Source organism: Neovison vison, chromosome 6 (assembly GCF_020171115.1).
Source record: "Neovison vison isolate M4711 chromosome 6, ASM_NN_V1, whole genome shotgun sequence".
In the NCBI taxonomy this organism is placed as follows: domain Eukaryota; kingdom Metazoa; phylum Chordata; class Mammalia; order Carnivora; family Mustelidae; genus Neogale; species Neogale vison.
Genome location: NC_058096.1, coordinates 200937338 through 200961191, shown reverse-complemented (window position 1 = coordinate 200961191; position 23854 = coordinate 200937338). Strand labels below are relative to the sequence as shown.

Below are 23854 nucleotides of genomic sequence, written 5' to 3'. Positions count from 1 at the left end.
AAGTTGCCACATAGAACAGCTGCTCCGCATACCACCGTAGGCAGGGGGCGGGGCACGGTAAAGATTCCTGTTCCAGGAATAAAAATAGCCCAGAGTTTTGAGAAACCAGATCCCGTTGTGCTAACTCCCCAGGATACTCACTGCCAGGAGTCGCTGTCCTTTTATAAACCTTATCAAAAGCTCCAGCGTATCCTCCACCCAAAAATCAGTGGCAGAATTTTCAGATAACAGGTCCTCATGCCCGGCTTGTGCATTCTGTATTGGCAAGTTGAGACCCCTCTCTTCGAGGTCAGGGTGTGAGTTGGGCATTAAATCCAACGTGAACCAAGGCTTTGGAAGTGAGCCCAGGGCCTTTTCACCTCTCTTATAAAATGAGGTTGATGGGGGCTTCAGTTGGGTTTCTAAAGCAACCTCGTTTTTGAAGAGGGAGATTAGTTTTATCATCACAGAGATTTACCAATAATGGGGAAGAGATTTACCAATAATGGGGAATAACTTACACCCAGGTTCTATCTGGTTTTAGGAGACCCTGTCAAGGGGATTCCTGTCAAGAGAAATAAATTTGCTATAAATATAGATACAGGGCTTGACCATGAGTAGCAGCTAAATTATCATTGTGGTTGTTTCTGTTGTACTGCTGGCTCCCACCACTACTCACTCGCCCGTACTTACAGCCACGTGCTGTTCTCTGTGAAAACTTGCACAGGAAATGCCGTTCCGTTATCTTGACATGTTTCACAAAACTTTGAGACATGCATTTTCAGGTACCTGTGCCTCAGAGCAGAGGATGGCCAACTATAGCCCATGGGACCACATCTGGGCTGCAGCCAATTTTGCTTTGTTTTTTTATAGTTTTATTGAGATATATTTCCCACTATAAAATTCACCCATGTAAAGGATACAGTTTATTGGACTTTAGTGTATTCACAGAGTTGTGCAACCATCACCACAATCTAATTTTAGAACAATTTCAGGGTGCCTGGAGGGCTCAGTTGGTTAAGCCTCCGACGCTTGGTTTCAGCTCAGGTTATGATCTCACCATTGGGAGATGGATCCTTGCATTGGGCTCCATGGTCAGTGCAGAGTCTGCCTCTCTCTCCCTCTCCCTCTGCTTCAACCCCTGCTGTGCTGTCTCTGTTTCTCAAATAAATAAATAAATAAATAAAATTTAGAATAATTTCAGCATTCCAGAAAGAGCCCCTTGTACATACACACTCTTATTCTTGATATCCTATTCCCTATCCCAGCCACAGGATACCACAAATTTACTTTCTGTCATTATGGATTTGCCTATTCTGGACATCGCAGATACAGGGAAACACACAGGCCATGGCCTTGTGTGATTGGCTTCTTTTACTTAGCTTAATGCTTTCAAGGTCAGTCCATATTATAGTATATGTCAATACTTTGTTTCTTTACTGCCAAATGGTATTCCATCATGTGTACATACGCCATTTTGTTTATCCATTCACCAGCTGATGGACATTTGGGTTCCCGTTTTTTAGCTATTATTACCAATGTTGATATGAACATTCATATGCACGTTTTTGTGTTGCTATCTATTTCCATTTCTCTTGGGTAGTAGACACCAAAGAGTGGCATTTTGATGTCATGTGGTAACTCTGTATTTGATATTTTCTAGAACTACCAAGCTGTTTTCCAAAGTGGCTGCATCATCTTACAGTCCCATCAGCAATGTATAAGGGTTCCAATTTTTCCACACCTTCAGCAGTACTTGCTGTTATCTTTCTTATTGATTTTAGCCATCCTAGTGGGTGTGAAGTGATTTGCATTTCCCTAATAACTAGTTATGCTGAGCATTTTTCCTGTGCTACTTGGATTTGTTCATTGGAGGATGTCTTTTTAGATCCTTTACCCATATTTCAATTATGTTATGTGTCTTTTTATTGTTGAGATATGAGTTCTTTACATATTCTGGATATAAGAAGTTTTCTGATATCTACCAGCTGTTTTTGTAAACAACATTTTATTGAAATACAGTTATGCCCTTACTGTCTTTGTACTCTTTCCTGTTAAAATGGCAGAGGTCGGTAGTTGGATAGAAACCATTCAGACTACTACGCCAGGAATGCTGACTACCTGGACCCTTATAGGAAAAGGTTGCCAACTTCTGCTTTGATGAAAATATGCCATAATCTATTTAAAAAACAAAACAAAACATAAAACACTAATTTGTTGACTCACTTATTTCACCATCTTTTTATCTTATCAAAATGAAGTGGATATTTAAATCAGAGGCTATGTAAATAAATGTTGAAGACAGAGATTCATGTTATCAGAAGGTGCCTATCCGTTGTGCCTAATGTTTTTGTATATGCGGTTACACAGAAATCCCAATCAAAGATCCCAAGCCTTCTAAAAATACATGCTTTCATTGTCAGTCAAGATAGTGATTTACTTAATCTTTGCTCTAGTTTATAAACCTCTGAACAGTGTAATCAGCATAATGCTTGGTAGAGCATTGGAGGTGCCCTCACATGCTTTGGTGGAAAACAGTTTATGGGATTGTTTTTTTCCCAGCATGGCTCATGAGAGATTTGGGGATTTATTTAGAGGCCTTTATCCAGGCAAATCTCCTAGTGACCTTGTTGGGATCTTGATCTTGTTTAAGACTAGAATATATGTGACTCATGCTAAGTGATGTGCCCACAGAGGATAAATGAGCTGATGTGAAACTCCCCTCCCCGGAAGAGAGGGACAGGCATCAGCAGAGTCCTCAGCGGGAGTATAAATACTCTGACAGTCAGTCTGAGAATTCTCCTATTCATGAAAAATGCTTTGGCCAGTTGATGGTGGGCAAGGGACAGTGCTGGTCAAAGACTTGGAATTCCCATGGCCTCCCAAAGTCTGTGCCCACCTTGAGCTCCTGGGTTCTATTCTGGATAAAAAGTTCTGCATGAGACCAGCTTGTCATTCCTACTTCAAGACCAAATTATATGTGAACAGGCTGAGGCAGATGGGAGTATACGATGGTCTTCAAACAAACAAAAAAAAAAAAAAAAGAAAGAAAGAAAAGAAATTTTGGAATGAATCCGTAGTTTATGGTCCTTTTTTATGCTTTTGATCCACTAACTTACTCCTACCAACTCCTAGATTTGTACTGATACAGTCAGGATTTAAAGCCAAAATTATTTTGTTACTGAATTATTTTATTTGTCTCATGCATTTCTTGCTCTATTGTCCTGTAGGATCATCCCACACCCCCCACCCCGACCCCATATTCTCTCCAGAACCCACCCCAGACAGGTTTCATCCACAGTGAAGCGCTTCTCTTTGATGCTACCTATAACTTCTACATTATGGAATCCAAACTGCAAATATTCATTATCTCACAGTTTCTCTGAGTCAGGGATCTGGGTCAAGTTTAGATGGGTCCTCAGATTCAGGGTCCCTCACAAAGGCTACAGTCCAAGTACTGTGCCAGGGTCTCTCATGGGGCTGCAGTGAAAATGTTGTCGGAGCTGTGGTCTCATCCGAAGGCTCAACAAACAGAGGAAATGCTTCCACATTCACTCCTGAGAAGCAGAGCAGCATTCAGTTCTCACGGGTTGTTGGTCAGCAGCCTCCCTTACTTCCTTGCCATGTGGCTGTCTCCACAGGTCAACTCACGATGCACAGGGGGTCCTATATCATTCGCCTTCTCATTACTCTGTAACCTCAGCTCTTTCTACTTCTGCCTTTACTCACTCAGCCACACTGCCCTTTTTTGTTCTTCAAGTGCATTAAACTTCTATGTCAGGGCCTTTGCACCTGATGTGCCTTCTCCCTGGGACATTTTCCCCTAGATATCTTCACCACTGACTCCATCTTTTCCTTCAAGTTTCTGCTCAACTGTTTAATGAGAGGGATTTCCTGATCACCACGTATCAAGTAGAAACTCTTCTTCTCCCATATCTCCAGTACTCTGTGCCCCATACACCTGCTTTTCCACCACCTGATATATATTTTATATGTCTTTATCTTCTCCTTCTGTGAGATGTTAGGTTCCATGGAGCATATACTTTATATTTGTTATTATCTGCTTCATCTCTGATACTTAGAAAATTGACTGGCATGCAGAAGGTGCTTAGAAATGTGTCAAATTATTGACTTTGCATTGTTTTGTAACCATATTAGCTAAATCTCTCAGACTTAACTCTGACTTTAACTGACTTTAGTGCTTATCGCTGGCACTTGAATGGCATGTCTCCCACGTTTTTAAGATCTTCTTGCTCTCCTTCTCCTCCTCCCCTTTCCTCTTGCTTTTCATAATTTGTCCTTCAATCAATTAAAGTAGATCTTGAGTCATTTTTCGTCAAAAGCCATGTGTAGGTGGCACGCTCCCTGAACCATTATGTATTTGAGAACTGCAATCTTAGTTTTGTTCCTTGTTAAGTTTCATTTTTTATTTGTTTGGTTGCTTTCTAGATTCCAGAAATTTTAATTTGTTCCTTAAAACTTGAAAATTTTTACCAGGATCTATTTATTTTGTTTATGTGTTTTTTTCTAATATACACTGATTGAAACTTTCATGTACCAAGCACTAAGCTAGATTAATTTATAAGATTTTTTCCATTAATCTCTCTTATAGGAAGCTTTTCTTTATCTATATAATTGAAGTTTTTCTTTAGCTCAGGAAAGATACCTCCTCAGACTTTCTTTCCTTCTCTGATAAATTATAATCTATTTATCAGGAAAACTAACTATCCATATGTTAGTTCTTCACATTTGCTCCTTCATTTCCATCATCATCTATTGCTTTCAGCTCGGTTTCTTTCTTCCCATATTCCTGGAGTTAATATTCTCTATTAGGTATTCTGTATCACTGATTCAATATGTTGCAATGTTTCCTTTGTACCTCTGATGGTGGCCGTGGTCTATTTTATTCATTTACTACTTAGTTATGTATTTATTTTTATTTATTACTTACTATTATTCATCATTATTATTTTATTATTCATTAGTATTTTATGATTGTTTGCAATTATTTACTCCTTTTTTCTTATAAAGGCACCTAATATCCTTGCCCATTGCCATGTCAATCACTGTGCCTTCCTATTGGAGCTGTATGCTTCTGTGCTTCCTTAACTTTGAACTTAGCCAGATGCTTGTTGTTGCCAATGGAATGTGAGTGGGTATAATGACAACAAATCTAATCAGAAACTTAAAAATTTTACTAGGGTATGTTTTTAAAATAGATATTTCATGCTTCTTCTGCATCTTGTGGGCAGTGCTGCCTTTGTTCTCTCTTTCTCTCTCTCTCTCTTTCAATATCTTTTAGGAGGGTCTATTTACGTTTCTTTCTTAATTTTCACCACCATTACAATGTGGGATGGTTGCCACTGAACAAGATGAATGACTTCCCCTTACGTGTCCCTTATCGTTGACTTCAGATTACTCCTTGGAGGCTAAGATTTGCACAGCCTCTAAACAAACATCCAGTGTTTAAATATCTTCCATCTAGAGTGGCATTGCTGGATGGGTAAGAGATCCCATATGATCTGACTACTCAGGTGAACCAAAGTTATCTGTTGTTTTCATTCCTTGTAAGAAACAGTAGATAAAAACTGTCGCCTCTAAACTGTGCTTATCTTACTGTCCTCCCTTCCTTGTATCATCCTATTATACGCTATTATTGTTGAGATTCTTCCTCTCTCGTGGAGGAATACAGCAAGATCTTCATGGCAGATATTGTAGGAGTTAAATGTCCACAGACTTCTTCCATGAGAGGAAATGGTTTCCCTCTGGTTTGTGAGTCCTCTGTCTCAGAGGAAAAACACCAGAGTAAAACTGGGTGGTGTTGACTTTCCTCCTTTGCATCCCTCTCATCTATCTCATGGTCCTATCTCTTCTTTGGAGAGTGGGCATCCCTCCTGGAGACTTGGATATCATGAGCAGCATTCCCAATTTCTAGACCCTCATAACTTTTTTTCTTCTGTGTATTCATGAGAAACACTACTTAATAGGCAGTACTCAATTTCGTCATTTTCTCAAGTAGCTGCAGGAGAATACAGCTGAATTTCTACTCTTCCCATTCTAAGAACATCTTTACCAGCTCAGTAGGGTCATGGGTGATATAAGAACCTTCATTTTTCTTGGCTTTTCATCTGGTTTCCTGGGTCTTGGTGAGACCAGAGTCCTGACAGTAACACACTGGCTGGTGGTTGGGTTTCTTTTCTCTGCCATATTTTAAGGTAGTTGTTGGCAGTGCTAGGAAAGAATCCCAACTCTGACTTCTTCAAACCTGTCACATCCCATAAAGTGTTATTGGGTGTTGGCCTTAGAAAGACCCACATCCAAATTCCTACTCCACTACTTACTAGTGTTACAACCTTGAACACATAAACCAAATCCAGTGATTGTCTTTCTTCTGTAATGTAGCCATGAAATACCTGCATGATTTGGTTAATACGAGGCTTAGAAAAAATGAAAATATTACACTTGGGGAAAAACTGGCACAAAATTGGGTGTTTAATAAACATTGAATGTGTTATTACAATTAATATAATAATGCCATAATCCTGAGACTGTGGTTCACACAGAATGCATGAAGAATGGTGGAGGGGGTTGTATTATTCTTGTATTATCCTGCAGCTGCACTTGTCAAGCCTATACCCAATTACCTGTATGACTTTGGAAAAGTCCTGTTCCATTTCCATGCTTCTCTTTGTAAAATAAACATAGAAATATATCAGAGTAAGAGATAGTTTTAATCTTTATTGTTAACTCCAGTTGGTTGGTACTGGGAACCCAGAAAACAGAACTGAAATGATTTTGAGGCCATAGTTGGGCTCAGAAGATCAATTTGCCATAACCTATTAGCAATGTCTAACATGGGTAGGGAGGCTGGTTCTCACACTGTCCCAAATTTGCCAAGCCTGAGCTCAATGCTCTTGAGGGATTTTCTCAGTGCCCAATCGTCTGGGTCTTCTTGATGGACCTTTGTAATTCAGTGACGTCCTGTCCATCTAAATGAATATTTAGTGTCAGTGGAGTCAAAAGTATGTGTGGGTATTCCAGTTAAGAATCTGAAAGGGGCATGTGGGTAGCACAGTTGGTTAAGTATCCGACTTCTGGTTTTGGCTCAGGTCATGATCCCAGGGTCCTGGCATCGAGCCTCACAACAGGCTCCACACTCAGAGGGAAGTCGGCTTGAGATTCCCTCTCCCTCTGCCTCTCCCGCTTGTGCTCTCTGTCTCTCTCAAATAAATAAATATAATCTTAAAAAAAAAAAAAAAAGAATCTGAAAGGAGAGTGGTAGACCATGAAGCTGGTTCTCCAAATGGAATGAGGTTTTGAGACTTCATTGCAATTAAAGAAAGAAAGAAAGGCAAGCATTTTCATCAAAACAGAAAACAAAATAGTTCCCTAAAGCTATGCATATAAACCACATCCCAGTGATGCCATATAGGGTTTGGAATATCATTTGCTGGTAGAGTTCTGTCCAATAACATTTAGCAGTGGATTTAGCAATGGTAGGTTTGACCAAACCAGAAACAGTTATTTCCTGATTTCCAATTGAAAGTTATAGGTTTCTAACAGTTGTATGATCATATTAATGTGTGCTGCAGACAGATTATTTTAGAAACTGATTTGTCCACTTCCTTTGACATTTAGGATCTAAGACAATAGTGTCTTATTTCTGGGTTAACTTGGTTAACACAGGTAGTGAGATTCGATTTTTATGAACCTCCAGGAGGAGATCATGTGAATCACTTCTCAGTCTTGCATTTTTGCAAGGAAAAATTAAACACCCAGTTGTCCGTTGGTGTTCTATGCATCTTAAGCACAGCATTCTTCTTGCAAGTCAGGGATACTCGCCTCAGTTTTAAAAGCTTTGGGGGCGCCTGGGTGGCTCAGTGGGTTAAAGCCTCTGCCCTCGGCTCGGGTCATGATCCCAGGGTCCTGGGATCAAGCCCTGCATCGAGCTCTGCTCAGCAGGGAGCCTGCTTCCCTCTCTCTCTTTGCCTGCCTCTCTGCCTACTTGTGATCTCTGTCAAATAAATAAATAAAATCTTTAAAAAAAAAACGTTTTTCAGGTATCGATTTGACACTTTCTCTACAATTTCTGTGGCAGGGTATGTTCTTCCTACTTCCTTTTTATATGCCTCACTTCAGACAGTTACAACATCTGTTGGGGCCGGCTGTTGTGAGTTTGTGATCTCTGGCAAAACAAAAATCACCAGTCTATAGTCATGCTGTTCTACTAAATATGATTTTAAAAAAAACAACAGTATTTTAGATGATTTTCTCAGAGACTATCAATACTCTACACAAATTTTGTTCACAGTGATTGCTCAGCAATGCTCTATAGTAGAAGGGCATTTGTCAAGGGGAATTTATGAATATGACAGCAGCGATAAGCAGCTGAAAATAATCTATGAGACGTTTTCAAATTACCCCTCATGAGCTGTAGTCCTTGTGAAAGATAATTTGCGGTTCTCACAGAATACCCTGCAAATTGGGTCTTTCATCTGCGATGTTTTTTATAGTTAAAACATTTCATTTCTCATATTAACAAGTGATAACTCTGCATTTGTTCGTCTAAACAATTTGATTTCTATTTTTCTGTGCCGAGAGGCTGTTGATATTTCAGGGTACGTAATTATTTTCATTGCCAACTGCTGTTTGTGGTGACTATAGGCAAAAGATAGAAATCTGAATATACTTCGGCATTGTTTTAAATCATTTTCCGTAAAGACTCGTCCTAAAACAGGCATCTATTTGCCTGAGTTATCATCTGTACTTAGAAACCTAACAGGACATGGGTGTTGATGAGCAAGGAGTCTAGCCTCACTCCAGGTTTTCTGCGGTGTACTGGAAGGTCTCTCATATACCCGCTGCGGGCAGAGGGAGGGGGTTGACCTGCGGTATCACCAGACCTCTGGCAGAGCCCTGTGCACTCACCATCTGAAGTCTCAGTAGCAAAAGGGAACATGTGTTATTGGCCTTGGTAGCTCCCAGTTTACGTAATACCTGGTCAAGGATCTTAGCGCTGGTTGCCAGGATTACATGACAAATGCTCATGGGAACACCTCTCACCATGCCTGGTACCTAGCATGAGATCTGGAAACATTTGGTGAAATGAGGACATGGGGATGACATATAAAAAGATCTTCTAAATTTCCTTTGTCATGTTGCCTTCTTGGCCAAGGACTTACAGTCTGGGACAAAGGAAAGAAAGATTTTTTTTTTCCCCCAACCTGGAAAGCAGCCATTCTGTCCTGAGACTGGATGTTCAGCCATACTTACAGAAGAGCCACCCAACACAGAGCAGAAAGGAGGCACCAGTGCTTGGGACCATATTCTCTGGGATCTGGGCTTGATCTGAAAACATGCTAATTTTTTCAATCTACTCCTCAACATATCAAAGTTTATTTTAACATTCAGAAAAAAATGAACACCAATGTTGATACTGCCCATTCCACCCCCCACCCCCCAAATCATGTATCAAAATTGCTATCTTTAGCTTGCAGTGTGCAGTGCCCACACTAGTTGTGAGGCCCTGTGGACAGGTGTAGATGGCCTGTCTGATGTTTAGGGGCGCATCTGTGTGCGTCCCGTGGAGTAGACTGTGGTGAGTTCCTCTGTGTTTCCCACAGCCTTTTTATATTATTGGCTGAGGCTCTGGCTTCATCCGACAGGGAGAAAATGCTGCTTGTGTGGACCTCCCATTTACATTCCTGGTTAGGGAATGGACTACTAATTTAGGATCCAAACTGATTTTTACATGGCCTGAAGGAGTGAATGTAGAGCCAGCACCCTGAATGACAAATGTGTTTTATCCTTTGAACCGATTCCAATTGATTAGTTCTGGTTGCCTATAGTGCTGTCTTAAGAAGGCATCTGTGTTGCATCAGGGCTCAGCTGGGAGGAGTGCTGGGATTGATTAGCGATGTCTGTCAAGGCCTCTGGAGGGACCGCTGACCCTATATTTGCCATTCTTTGCTTTTGACGTGTCCTTAACTCCTCTCTGTGAAATGATTTTAATACTAACAGGTGACTCTAAGTATGAGACAGGGCATCATGAAAGAGAGCAGGTAGATGACATTTCAAGAAAACCTAGCATGAGAAAATGCACATTTACAAAATGCAGAAATCTGGAGCCAATTATTGCCATTACAGAAAGATTCCATGAAAGGCTCCTTTAAATAGCGAGCTCCCCTACTGCATTAAAATGATGATTTAATTTACAAAAATTCACTTCTCATGCAACTCTTCAGGACTGCGCCTGTGGAGAAAAGCAAGCCACACCTGATTTTTTTTTTTTTTTTTAAACCTCAACCTAAATAATGTTCAGGATGCCTGCTGCCACCTATCCTGAGTCTCTTGATAATTTCCACTCTCTGCAGACTTCCTTCCTACTTCCTCTCCCGGAGTGTTGAGTAGACAGTCTGGGTGGTGGTCAACAGCGCCGGCTTCTACCGTGCCCACGGCTGCATTTCATTAGTGGGTAAACTGATTGCTCCCAGTATGTTTATGTGTGGGTGCGGCTGTACAAGTCTGTGCCCTCCGTGCCCTGTGTGTGTAGATAGAGATACACACAAGCCATTATCTTGCTCTCAGCCCAACCTAAATTCATTCCTGCTGTAAGAGTTATAAATGGAAGGTTCCAATAGCCCGGTGGATACAGCCTTTCAGAACATGTGCCCCGGATTCCAACTCCCCGTCCTGTTTGTGTTTGTTTATATGTTATTTACCCTTGCATCAGAAAACTTCCCCAGACCCTGGGCCTGAGTCCCATTATCCAGACATGGAACCCTCCTCTTCCTCTGTGGCCTAGAAAGCCCCAAATGGTTTTCTGATTTAGAAAATTAAATATAATCTGACTCTTGTGGCAAGCTTTGCAATTCCCAACCAACAGACTCTCCCATTAAATATATAACATACACAACATCTAAAAGTATCACCAATCTCACATGAATTTGAATTATAGAAGCATTCAGTGCCCCTCGGGTAAGATTGCCAGCTTCTTCCCAGGCACTCAAAATTGGGCACTTTTCCAAAAGACCATAACGCTCCCAGGAATGCCGACTAGCACGTGTGTTTGTGTTTCTGTTGTTCTTTTAAAGCAGCTTAATGCAGGGGAGAGTACCTGAGAGGGGGATCTCCCCTCCCCCCTACCCCCGTCCTGCCTTCCCGCACATAGAGTAACTGCAGTGACTTCTCAGACACAGAGCACAAGTGTCATCTCTATTTCAAATGCGGTATTTTAAAAATCGCAATATAATTTTTTTCCCCGGGGAATATTTATGCAGACGGGTCTTTTTTTTTTTTTTCTTTTTTCTTTTTTTCTTTTGAGAAAAGCAAGATGAGATCTTAGCATCAGCCGTATTCAGACTCGTTCTCTGGCAGGAGATGATGCTTCCCTTCTGAGACGGAGGTTCTCAGGCTGGTGAGCTGGCGTACAGCTCTTTTCCTTCCATCTTCACAGGCTCATTGGTCTGAGCCAAGCGTCCCCCGTGGTACTGGGCTGTGATGGCCGCATAGGTGCAGCCGTAGATGGCTGCAGCCAACATCATGAGACATACGATCCCGCACACAACCCCTGTGATGATGACGGTGGCTACCGCGTGACGCAGGCTGGCCGGCCTCGGCTTGGGTTTGAGCTCACACTCTGAGGGGTCTCGCTCCCCCAAACTGTGGCTCTCGGGAGACGCAGGAATAGGCTGGTGGGCAGAACCCAGCTGCTGCCCCCTGGAGGAGCCTACGTCCGGAGAAGGGAAAGGGCAGGGCTGGTACAGCTCATGAGGGATCTTCAGGAGGTCCTCTCCCTTCCAGGGATCTGGTGACGCACAGATGACACTGTCTGTTACTCCCCCTTTAAAAAACAAAAGCAAATAAGGATGGCAGATGTCCTCTGTTGTGATGTTGTGCCCTGATCATGAGGACCCTGTGTGTCTACCAACATTCTTGGGTGATGCCAGGTGGGGAGGTCAATGGCCTTTTGAGTGTGTGTGTATCTTTGACGGTAATATTAGTTTAGTTTGTGGGATTAAGTACAATTAACATGTCTCCTCAGGCCTTGGAACGTTCAGTAATTTGAGCTCCGAACTTTCCAACACGTTATTGGAGTAGTTTCCACTGTCTGTAAAGTGATTGATTTCCTCAGGTGTGTAGACTCATGCTGTTCAAGGGTGGATTTGGGTGCTTAGTAGTTGTTTTCTAGAAAGAACACTGAACTAACAGATTTTGTTCTAGCCGCATAGGACCACTGATTTACTATCTCAGGCAAATTAACTTCTCTGACTACATTTTTTTTTGGCCATAAAAACACTGTGTTTGTATCTGACTTGAGAGTTTACAGAGCGCTGTTTGATAAGTCCTCACAGCTCTGCTCTAATGGGTAATTATTGTCCAGGGTCACCCAGGTAGGTCATTAGTGGGCAGATCAGCACTCAAACCCATCCCATCCCCTTGATCCCAGTTTTCCCACTGTGCTCACTGCCTCTCTGCCCTTCTTCTCCTTTCCCCCTCCACCCTGGAGCCTCTTGAGGTCAGCAGAGTTAACACAAGGACCCTCAGTGTAGCCCTTTGACTGGGCAGAACCCGGACTGCATGACCTGTGGCTCAGCTCCCCTGGTGGCCATGAACTCCTTCTCCAGGAGGACTGTGAAGCCTGGAACCGCTTTTAGCCAAGTCAGATTGGAGGCCTTTGTCCACACCACAGGTGGATTATGAAATTATACCACAAAGGCCCATGCGGGAGATGGTCACAGCAGTTACTATCACCTTCCTTTGCACAGCTCTTCAGTTTGTGGAATGCCTTCTGTCTATCATCTGAGCCTCCTAAGCTGAGGCCCTCTGACAAGATGGGGCCACTTTGTAGTACCATCATTATCATGGTCCAGGTCCCGCCGGGATTAGCGGCTTGGTGATATTTAACCCACACCTTTTTGTCACCACTGCTTGGAACTGAATCGCCTACTGCTAGAATCACTTGGGCCCCTTCTGGTTTCTTCAGTGATTTCCTTGAGGCAGGAGCTCCAACTCAAAAGCAAAAACGTAACTGAGGATTTCTCTCCTTTCCTGAGCTGACGTGCGGGAGGCCAGAGGTGCGGGGTGGCCCTAGGTGTCGTCAGGCTATGCTGAGACTAAGGATCTCTTCCTCAGGGACCATTTCATGCGTCTGCCCAGGAATCTGTTGTAAGGCAGAAGACCAGAGAAACTGAAATGGAGTGTGGGGCTTGAGAAGAAGTGACGATATTCAACATGGCCAGAGAACACAGAGACTCCCCCAAGGGGAAGAAAGGCTGTGTGCTCTGGGGCCAGCATTTCTGCCGTTGACTCATTCCTAGATTGGGGTGGTTCACCCAATCACTCTGGGCTTAAGCACTATCTTCTCCAGTTTCAAGCTTCCTGCTGATCAGTATTAGGGTGGGAGACGTGGCCTTGGGACCCACAGTGCCGACGAAGTACATAGACTAGAGCCTGGGGCATAGCTGGAAGTCAGGGGCTGTGGCCACCAAGAGCTCCACGACCACCTGTGGATTCACCTCAGGATTCACCTCTCCGCCTTGCACCACCATCTCCTCAGCCACGATCCCAGCTTGTGGGCCCCCTTCCCTTCTAGAACCATGGAAGCTGATAATGAAAGAAGTCCCAGCTTACTGAGCCCTCGTTATTCCCCATCTGGCCACTGGTAGCTCTTTACCAGCATCTTGGCAGAAACTGGATTCAGTTTCTTGAGTCTATTACTTGAGTCTATTACTTAGCTGTGCAACCCTAAGCAAGATACTTGACCATCCTTGGTCTCTGCTTCCCATCTGGAAAGTGGGAGAGGAGGTGATAATGAAAAATCATCTCACGAGATCACCCCAAGGTTCAGCTAGGTGAAGCAGGTCAGGTACTCAGCACAATGACTAGCTAAACGTGTTCAATATAGTCAGCTTTGACATGAAGAGGATTTGTTTACTCTTGAATGGAGAGAGAGCAATACTTATCACAAAATCTCTATGCATGCTTTTGTAAAGGAGTCATTTAGTGGGTATTCATCAGAGCATGTGTTTTGGCTGTTGGGCCCACAGGAAGGCAAAATTTCCCCACTCTCTGTAGTCAGGTTGGAGACGGAGCTGTGGCCCATGGAACCAAGAAATGCCACTTTCAGACCACAAAACCCCCCTTGCTTCATCCTCCATGTGATCTGTGCCCACTTGGTGGTGACCTTAGAGGCCATGCGGTAAAGGGGCAGCATCAGAAGCTGGAAGGGGCTTATGTCCTTGAACGACTGCGTGGGACCCAGCCCTAATCCTCAGTTTCCCTTGGATCTAACACGAGTGAGCAACAGACATTTATTGTGCCCATCACCGACACGGGTGTCATACCAGCCAGCCTGTCTTGACTAATACTGTTACTATTTGTATTTATTTATGGATCCTTTAAAAGAACAAGGTCTTGACCAATACCTATTTTTGCTTTACGTGGTATATATTGTTCCTCGGGGAGTCTGAGAACCAGAATGGGCCTCAGATCTCTCTAGCTTCACCCTGTCACCTTCCACCCGTGACGCTGAGAGCTGGGTAGTAGGGGGAAATATTCATTTGTCTGAAGGTCACCAGTGAGTTTGTGGCAGAGTAGGGGAACGATCTCCTATCTTCTAGCTCATGTTGCTTCTAGTGTCTTGGACCTGGAAATGGTCTTTTGTAAAGAAATGTTCCTCTGTGAAAGCTCTTTCTGCAATGGTTTGACTTATGCTTAGCGTTTAGTCAGAACACAACAGCTAAACCCACTCCACCTCTAGGTGGGAAAAGTTTTATTGGCAATGCCCTACAAGAATGATTTTTGCCACAGTCTATGCATCCCCTTTGTAGGTCAGCTTGAAGATTAGTTGGCTAGGGATAGGCTATTTGCTATTATTTTGTTGAGAGGGACTCTTAACTCAATATTGAATATCTGGGGCCCCTGGGTGGCTCAGTGGGTTTAGCCTCTGCCTTCAGCTCCGGTCGTGATCTCAGGGTCCTGGGATTGAGTCCTGCATCGGGCTCTCTGCTCAGCGGGGAGCCTGCTTCTCCGCCCCCTCTGCCTGCCTCTCTGCCTGTCAGTGTGTCAAATAAATAAATAAAATCTTTAAAAAATATATTGAATATCTGAGCTCACATTGCTGCAACCGTCCAGTCTCTAATGACTCCCTAATTCATGTCGTTAGCTCTGAGATCTTCCTGAGTTACAGGCTCAAACATACAGCCAGCAACTCAGCAGCACCCCGTGGAAAAGGAAGGGGCACCCCGAACTTGACTTGCCCCAGATTCAACTCTCGATTTACCATCTCCCCCATGCACTTGCCCACTTGCCAAAGAATGCAGGACCAAGACCCCACCTCCCAGTCCGCCCCTGCTCAGCTCCTGACATCACTCTTTATGTGGTTAATCCTTGCAGGACCAAATAAATCTGAGTTTCCCATGATAGACTCTTTTCTTTTTTCCTTCATTTCCCATTCCAAGCCATTCCCAATTGCTATCCGTTCAGTATTCCAGATACATCCACAAAGATGATCATTTCTCATGACCCTGATCTGAGCTGCCATTTTGTCTTCCCTGGGTGACTGAAATCCGTTTCTCCCCGTATTCCCTTGCTGCTTCTCCGGTAGCCTATCGTCTGCTCTCCCTCGAGTCGCCAGAGTCGCCTTCTGAAATGTAATTAGATCTTGTTCCCTGGACTAAAATTCTTCAAGAGATTTCCATTTCACCTAAAATGAGACCCGAATGACTCCCCCTGCTCTTCACGTGCCTATGTGAACCTGTGCTGCCTCCTCTCTGCCCGCTCGTTCTGTCCCTTCTCTTCTCACCACTTTGCGTGCCTCTTTCTGTCCCTCAGTCAAGCCAAGCTTCGCCGCCTGTCAGGCCCTTCGCAATTTCTGTCCTTTCCCCCTGTTATCTCATGGCTCATTTCTCCGCATTGTTCAGGGGCTGCTCACCCATGTTATGTCCTCGGAGAAGTCTTCCCTGCCCTTCCTATCTGAAACCGAACTCCCGTCCTGCCACTGTCTCTCCCCTCACTCTGCCTCCTTGGATCCTTAGCACCAAGTGATGTCCGAACTTGGGTATTGATTGGCTGTCTTATTTAATGCCATTTTCTGCTACCAGAGTGTCACCTTCATGTTGGTAGAGATTTTCTTGTTCACCTTTTCTCGTTGTCTAGAAAAGCACCTGGCTGATAAGTGGCATTCAAGCCCAGGAATGAATGAATGATGCTTGAAAATTAAGAGGAAAGAAGCACTTTGATGTACAGGGAAGAATGTGGGGCCCAGGTCCAACAGTCATTCATTCTATTCTTGTCTGTGCTTCTATTCTGCCACCCTGAGGAAGCCACTGATCATCTCTGGGCTTCCATTTCCCGTTGGTTATAGACTAGCATTGAGTTAGAAGGGGGTTGGAAGACTTTTCTATAAAGAGCCAAGTAGTTAATATTTTAAGCTTTACCATACACAACCATTCAGCTTTACCCTGGTGACAATACATGATATAAGTCAGCGTAGATGTGTTCTGATAAATATTTGCAAAAACAGGAGATGGGCTGGATTTGGTTCTTGGGTTGTAGTTTGGTGACTCCTGGGTGATTTCCAGAACCCTCATCTTTAATACTCTAGATTCTTTTGCTTTGATTTGTATCATCTGATTAAAGAAATAGTAAGCAACTTTAGAGAGTACAGCCAATTTCAGTAACAGTGGTATTGGCTAAAGCAGAAGGGATAATCTCAGGGAAGATTTGTAGCTATCAAATTGGTAGAAGCATACACAGGGGGAGAAATCCCAAGGAGAGAGACCATGCTGGATCACACCTGAACATTAGAATTTTGTGCCCCTTTGGAGCCAAGCAATTATTCAAGGGGTGAATTTCCCTCCTTCTTAAGGGCCTGCGACTCTCAGATAAATAATGTGGTTAATCACTAAGTGGAAAGTTGTCTCCGTGAATCGTATTTGTAGATGAATTATGAATTTAAACACCCTCTAATGACTCACTGCCTCCCTTGCCATGCCCTGAAATGACCTCGGTGTGGAAAAGCTTACATGGGCCCCTCGCACACTCCTCAACGTCCCTTCTAATGCTGACAAGAGATGAGGTTCATCCTAGGCTGCTAACACACAGATGGAGGGTTCCAAATGGACGGGACTGACCTTTATAGATAAATTTCTCCAGCCAGAGTTTAAGACTGAGCAAGCGGCAATTGCATTTCCAGAGGTTGTCCTTGAGACGTAAAAGCCTCACTCTGGGCATGGATTCCAGGAGCGCTCGATCAAGGTGCTGAAGCTGGTTTTGTTGAACTGCAAATACGGTCAGGTTCTGCCAAGGCTTCCCGGGGGATGTGGGAAGGTGCCTGATGTCGTTTGATGACAAATCAAGCTCCCTCAGCTGTGAGAGGGAGTGGAAAAGCCTGCTTTCCAGAAAATGCAGGGAGTTCTGGGTCAGGTTCAAAACCTGCAAGTGCTGGAGTCCATGGAAAACCCCGGCGGCCAGATGCGAAAGGGAATTGTTGCCCAAGTTCAGGGTCGTGAGCTGGGGCACCGACCTAAACGCAAATGCAGGAAGCTGGCCTATCTGGTTGTCGTGCAAGAGCAGCGTTTGAGTCTGCGGAGGCAAATCCTGAGGGACCTCAGCCAGCCCCTGCCGGCTGCAGTCTACGGATCGTGAGGAGGAGTGGCAGCGGCACTTCTCTGGGCAGCTGCCTGCCAGCCGGAGCAGGGCCAACGCGCCCCAAAGCAGAAGCAGTTCACCTACGACCGACAAAAAGGAACGGAGATGTGAAGCCAGTTTGTAAGCGGTGTCTGCGTGTGTGTTCCCCTTTAAAATCACAAGTAAGGTGACTCTGGGACGGCGAACACCTTCTACAACCTGTAGGAGAGCTTCTTTCATTCCCATCCTTAGGAAAGTCAGGCTGGCCAGGGTACATCCCCATGGGGTCAATAACACAGAGAAAGATGAAAAATATCTTGGTGTGGGGGGGCCATGCCTGTTGTAGGATGCAGCAGAGTTATTTGAGGCCAGGGGTTTGGAAAAATGATAGGCCCATCGGAGAGTCACATTTCTGGAAAAGGAAGCTCCAGAGCAGTGCTGTCCAGTAGAACCTGCTGTGGGGATGGAAATGATTTCATCTGCTGTCCAGGATGGCAGTCGTTAGCTATGTGTGGCGACTGAGGTCTTGAAATGTAACTACTGCAACCAAAGAACTGAATTTGTATTTGCATTTAATTTTAATTAATTTTAAATTTAAATTTGCTACATGGTGCTAATGGTTGCCATCTTGCATTGGGCAGGCTTAAAGATTTTTTTTTTTTTAATTTATTTGACAGAGAGAGATCACAAGTAGGCAGAGAGGCAGGCAGGGGCAGGGGGAAGTGGGAAACAGGCTCCCTGCCTAGCAGAGAATGGATTGGGCAGGTTTAAAATATTCCTACGATTTGACATGCATCTTCGCAGGTTTGATAATTCTGTGAATAGTGACCGTCTCCCTTTTTATTCAAGAGATTTTAAAAAGGCAAAAAAAAAAAAATTAAAAGCACAGAAAAGCATGTAATAAACACCCATATTCCTATAACACAGTTCTGTCAATCATTCATAGGTTGGCATATTTTTCATCTTTTTTTCTTTTAACTCAAAGAAACAAAGCATTTCTGATACAGTTGCAATCCCTTTGATTAGCTCCCAAGTTATGTTTTCCAATATGAAGCCCCCTCCCCTCTACCATTACTGATCTATCCCTCTAGGCCTATTAGAAAAAAGCAACAACAATGCTTAATAACAGCAATAGGGGCACCTGGGTGGTTCAGTGGGTTAAGCCTCTGCCTTCAGCTCAGGTTATGATCTCAGGGTCCTGGGATTGAGCCCCGCCTCCAGCTCTCTGCTCAGCAGGGAGCCTGCTTCCCCGCCCCCCCGCCTGCCTCTCTGCGTACTCGTGATCTCTCTCTCTGTCAAATAAATAAATAAAATCTTAAAAAATAATAATAATAACAGCAATAGAAGATAGTCATGTAGCAAGGGTTTTGAACCAGGCACCATTATAAGGACATTATAATGTTATATTACTTGTATATATGTAACTAATTAATATTATATATAATTATATATTATTTATAATGATATATTATATATATATTGTAATATATATTTAAAATATATAATTATATATCACTATTTATTATATATTATAATAGCAGTTAATGCATTTATTATTATAATTATATATAATGTTATAATATATTATGTATATTAATTTAATCCTCATAACCTTGTAAATCTGGTTCCATTATGTCTGCATTACAAAGGTGAGGGAACTGAGGCACAGAGAAGCTAAACCACTTGTCCAAGGTTGTATAGGTGGTGAATAGTAGAATCCTGATTTGAACCAATTCGGCTTCCAGAGTCTGTCAGGATCCTTTCGGGCTGTGCTTTACCACCCGTCAAATTTCTACACACACAAGCAGAGTACATAATGTTTCATGTAGTGGCTTTTAAAACTTGACACATATATAGTCACTGGCATGTCTCATTTTGCCATGTATTCTGTTCACTCAAACTGATCTATCCACCTAGATCCAGAGAGAGTTCATTTATTCCTTTTAAATACTATAGGTCACTCCATGGTGACACCGTGCCAGATTTAATATTTAGCCCCCTTACTGATGGACGTTTGAGTTGCTGCCATTTTCCTTCACTACAAGCGATGCTGCAGAGGACATCCTCGCCCAGGACAACTTGCCCATGCAGAAATTACAAAGAGGGTATCCAGCGTCAACAGGAGCCTCCTGGCAGGGCTCAGAGAGGACACTGAGTTGACCTTTTTTTTTTTTGATACTTCTAGATCATTCTCTGGAGTAGCTACATGACATCCTGCTTTTTTCCTGGGATTTGAATTTCAAAATATGGCAAATATCTGTCAAGAACATTTTGTGAAATTGGTAGAAGAATTCACAAGGCCATGCAATAATAATTAAAACTCAAGATAGTTATCTACTCATGAAGAAAGCACTCAGAAGAGGTTGTTTGTGCGGTTTTGGTCTTAATGAGGGAAATAGATAAGGTGGCCATCCAATGCCCTAGACCGTTTAATTCTCTACGGATGGGAAACGGCACTGAAGGCAACAGAGAAGATACCTGGAGAGCCTTCTGAAGATTCTGCTCTGTTTAGTTTAGCTCAAGGGATGCGGAACATCACAGTCCCCTTCCCTGTTACAAAATACAAAGGAGCAAAGTCCTTGTTTTCCTTTCTATAATTTTGCAAATAACCTAAACGACGGCTTTCAGAGCCAGTGCACCTTCCTGGCTGTGGGTCTCAAGCATCAGTTATCTGCATGAAATCAAATCTTAACCAGAGAACTAGTTTTCCACAGAATCCACTAATCTATTAATGACAGGCTTTGTCTTTGTAAGCTGGGGCCAGTTTGCTCATTCTTCCTTTAGTTCCACTCCCCCCGCCTGACCAACGGGATGATATATGAACTCCAACTTGAAGCTCTGGATTTTTTATGAAATGGCCCATGACATGCCAACTGCGTATCCCATCGTGGCTGGGGACATTTGTCCTCACACCCTTCTTCTGACCCAACATGGCACAGACATAAATTCCCTCACTAAAGACATTTTTAATATGTTTGGTCTTTAGAGAAAGAAAACCTCACGATTGAGTTTCCCACAGATACCTTGTTGAGGGGACCCCATTCTGCACTCCCCCCCCAATTCCTCTCAGGGACAGAGAACTTTTCTAAGGCGCGAGGGGACTAATCATGGCTCACCTTTCATGGCTGAGTCTCCACAGGCTTTCTCATGGAAGGCGTAGCCCACCTCTCTTAATCTGCAGATCCACACGCGGAGGGCATGGAGAGCTCAGAGCCCAGCTTGTCATTCCAGCACAAGCTTTGCTGTCACGCTGAACGCTGTTGTCGCTTTCAGGGACCACGTATTTAAGCAATCCCGCCCCTGTCTCCATCTGGCTGGGATTGTTTTCCATAAGAGGGCCTTTTGACAGTGTCCCCTCTTCTTTCTTAAAGTGTCAGCCTCCCCAGGATCATCCTGGCCTCTCCCATTCAGACGACGAGCCCCAGAAAGAATGTTTGTCAAACCTCCGTGAACAGCTGTAGCATTCAAACGTGACCCCGATGGCTCGGCCTTTCTGATTATTTAATCTGCTTGGAGTCCAGGGCACCAAAAAAAAAAAAAAAACCAATCAAACAAACAAAAAAAAAAACCTGCCTTCCTAATCCGGTGGTGGTTTCTGAATTCTGTTGACTTATTAACCATGCTGTGTTAGCCCTCGCCGGGCTGGGGGACACTTGTCGTAGATTCTCAATCAGGGTGTCTAGCAACAGGGCCAGCAGAGTGTGTAATGTGAGGACAAATTGGCCTGCTGGAGGCTGACACGGTTTGCACAGGGCACTTGTTTGGTCATCGAAGGCGCATTCAGTCAGCATCCGTAGGGATTAGCTGTGTTGACAGGGTCTTGATGCCCTGAAATTCATAGTCATGGTTTCCTTCAGTGGACATTGCAGGCTCTTCTCGCCAATGCCACAAATACTTCTCAGCTGCTTCTTTGCTTACCCCCCGCCTTCCCACCTGCCCCCCCCCCCGCCCCGCATTGACCTTTGGGTTCACATGACTTTGGAAATGCTTCTCAGTCTTTCATCGTTTCCCTGATGCGGAAGTTCCAACCCTTTCCTCGTTTTCCACATATAAAACAGTAAGCCTGCCCCATGAGCATCAGGCATCGAGGTACTGCAACTGTTGCCTAATTGAAGCTGCTGGGGACATTTCTAGCAGGGACTGGAGCATTTCTCTGAATGTGCAAATCCCCCGTCATCTGCTGTGGTGGGTTGTCAGTGCCCGAAGCTGCTCCTTGAAATGTCCCTATGCTCCTGGACCCAGGGCCACCCCAAGGAAGGCAAAAACCTGGCTTTTATTGAGGCAGCTTGGGAAGGGGCATCCCTGGCCCCAGGCAGTGCAGTGGAGCAGGGGAGTGTGGGATTTGGAATCAGATGGGCCTGGATTTGAATTCAGTTTCACCAGTCACCAGCTTGATGTCTCCGGGTGAGCAGCTCGCTCCCTGGGATCCTCATAGCCCATGTCTAACACGTAGACGGTGGTATTTTTTTGCTTCATGGAATTGTTACCAGGATTAAATTAAAGCAAGCCATATATGCCATGGTCCAGGATTGTCTTCATAAATGTTCACAGTTACCCATAAGAACGCCTCCCATGACTCCTGTGCTGCTAGAATTTGAAGGGCAGCCTTGACTCGACAGGTAGGAGCAAGATCCTGGCAAAAGCCTGGGACACCCAGCCCCTCAGGCCACTCGGGTGGTACCAGACCCTTATGAATGAAGCTGAAGAACTGGATGGTGACTCTCCTTCAGAGCCTGCTCTTTGGAATCCCTTATGGCCTTTGGCCATGCCCCTTCCAACCTCACAGAACCCATCCTGCCCCCTTTCTGAAAAATCTGCTTTACCCAGTCTTCTACATTTTGTCCTCTTCTCCAGCATCCTTTGAGTACTGGTGATACCATGGAGAAAAGGCTGGTATAGGTGACAGAGGCCATTCAAGTCTTTATAGCAGCTAAATAAAGGAAGGACTCCTTCCTTCCTCCTTTCCCTCCTTTCTCTCTATCTCCCAGTGTGCAGAACTTAATCAAAATCATTCCTTGGTGATACATGACCAGTGATAACCCATTCATAGCCTTCGGTCATTCATGCATCATACTATAGCAAACACCTATGAACCTGACCCTCGCTCTAAGAACTAGAAAGTTATCAACAATGTATACCAACCTGTGAGTCTCTGTCTTTCCATGGGGTTGGCAAACATTTTTGTGTAAAGGGCCAGATCGTGAATATTTTAGACTCCAAGGGCCATATGGTTTCTGTCACAACTGCTCAACCCTGATGTTGTAGGGCAGAGCCAGCCGTAGTCAATCCATAAACAATGGATGGGCCTGTGCGCCAATAAAACTTTATTTATAAAAACAGATGGAGGACTGGGTCAGTCCACAGGCCATAGCTGGCAAGCCTTGCTCCATCCCATTCCCTAGCCACTGCGGCCATTCTCCTCCACCACCACTGGTCACTCCATCAGCTAGACATACCCACCAGCCTATCTCCTCATCTACAAACTGAGAGGGCTGGAAAGGAGGATCTTAGGGTATTCTTAAAGCCTAAAACCTTGTCATTCTCATTAGAATGCTTGAGTGGACTTGAAAGAGTCTTACAGACTTTATGGGACCTTAGGCAAAGACTGTCTCTTTGGGTTGCAGCAGAGCAGATGTTACAGGATCCACCCAAGGTCTTAGTATCATGGACTCCAGAGGCCTGGGAAAGATGAATCCATTGACAGCATGGCTGAGTGCAGGAGGCCCGGACAGAGAAACTGTAGACAGCCATGACACCTGCAGGTAGAGCCAGGTCGTGAGGCTAACTGAGGAAGCCCACTTTCCTGCCACATATACTCGGAAGCTGGATGACCTTGGGCAAACCACAGGCTCTCTCTAAGCCTCAGCTTCCTCCTCCATAGAATGCAGATAGTAGCTACCTCATATGACCCAAGAAGGATCAAGGGCTGTATGTTAAGTGCACAGCCCAGTTCTGATGGAGCAAATGATCACAACTGACATCTCCTATTATCCCCAAAGAGTCTGGACTGGCTGTTCTCACCTAAAACATGGATAACCTGGGAACACGCAGAGAACCCACACAGCTGAGGGTTTCCTAGGAGACAAGCCTTACTACCCAAAGGGGCTTTTTGGTTCTGTTTTGCTCCTGCTGACTCTAACAGGCGATGAAAAGATGGGCAGTGCACGCCTGGGGGAGACACCTCCTGGATGTGGAAGGACTTGGATGTGGAGGCTAATTGATTTATTCCATCTGACCTCAGCCC

General features: G+C 44.1%; 2 protein-coding genes across 4 annotated transcripts in view; one reads left to right on the top strand and one right to left on the bottom strand.

Annotated features, from left to right (window-relative positions):
- Positions 1-23854, top strand: part of CACNA2D3 (calcium voltage-gated channel auxiliary subunit alpha2delta 3) — an 863447-nt gene that overhangs the window by 707803 nt on the left and 131790 nt on the right. The window lies entirely within an intron of this gene.
- On the bottom strand, positions 11388-17856 carry LRTM1 (leucine rich repeats and transmembrane domains 1). The gene is made up of 2 exons (XM_044251304.1): positions 17115-17856; positions 11388-11821 (listed from the first exon to the last, which is right to left on the bottom strand). Exons 1-2 carry the CDS (start codon positions 17854-17856, stop codon positions 11388-11390), a joined length of 1176 nt encoding a protein of 391 aa, XP_044107239.1.

Bases quoted from the DNA above. Each gene is read 5' to 3' on its own strand.
- LRTM1 (XM_044251304.1), bottom strand. From the start codon at position 17,856: ATGGGAATGAAAGAAGCTCTCCTACAGGTTGTAGAAGGTGTTCGCCGT. The intron at 11,822-17,114 runs GTCAGTCCCGTC...TGTTTTTTAAAG, and splicing joins GGAGAAATTTATCTATAAAG to GGGGAGTAACAGACAGTGTC.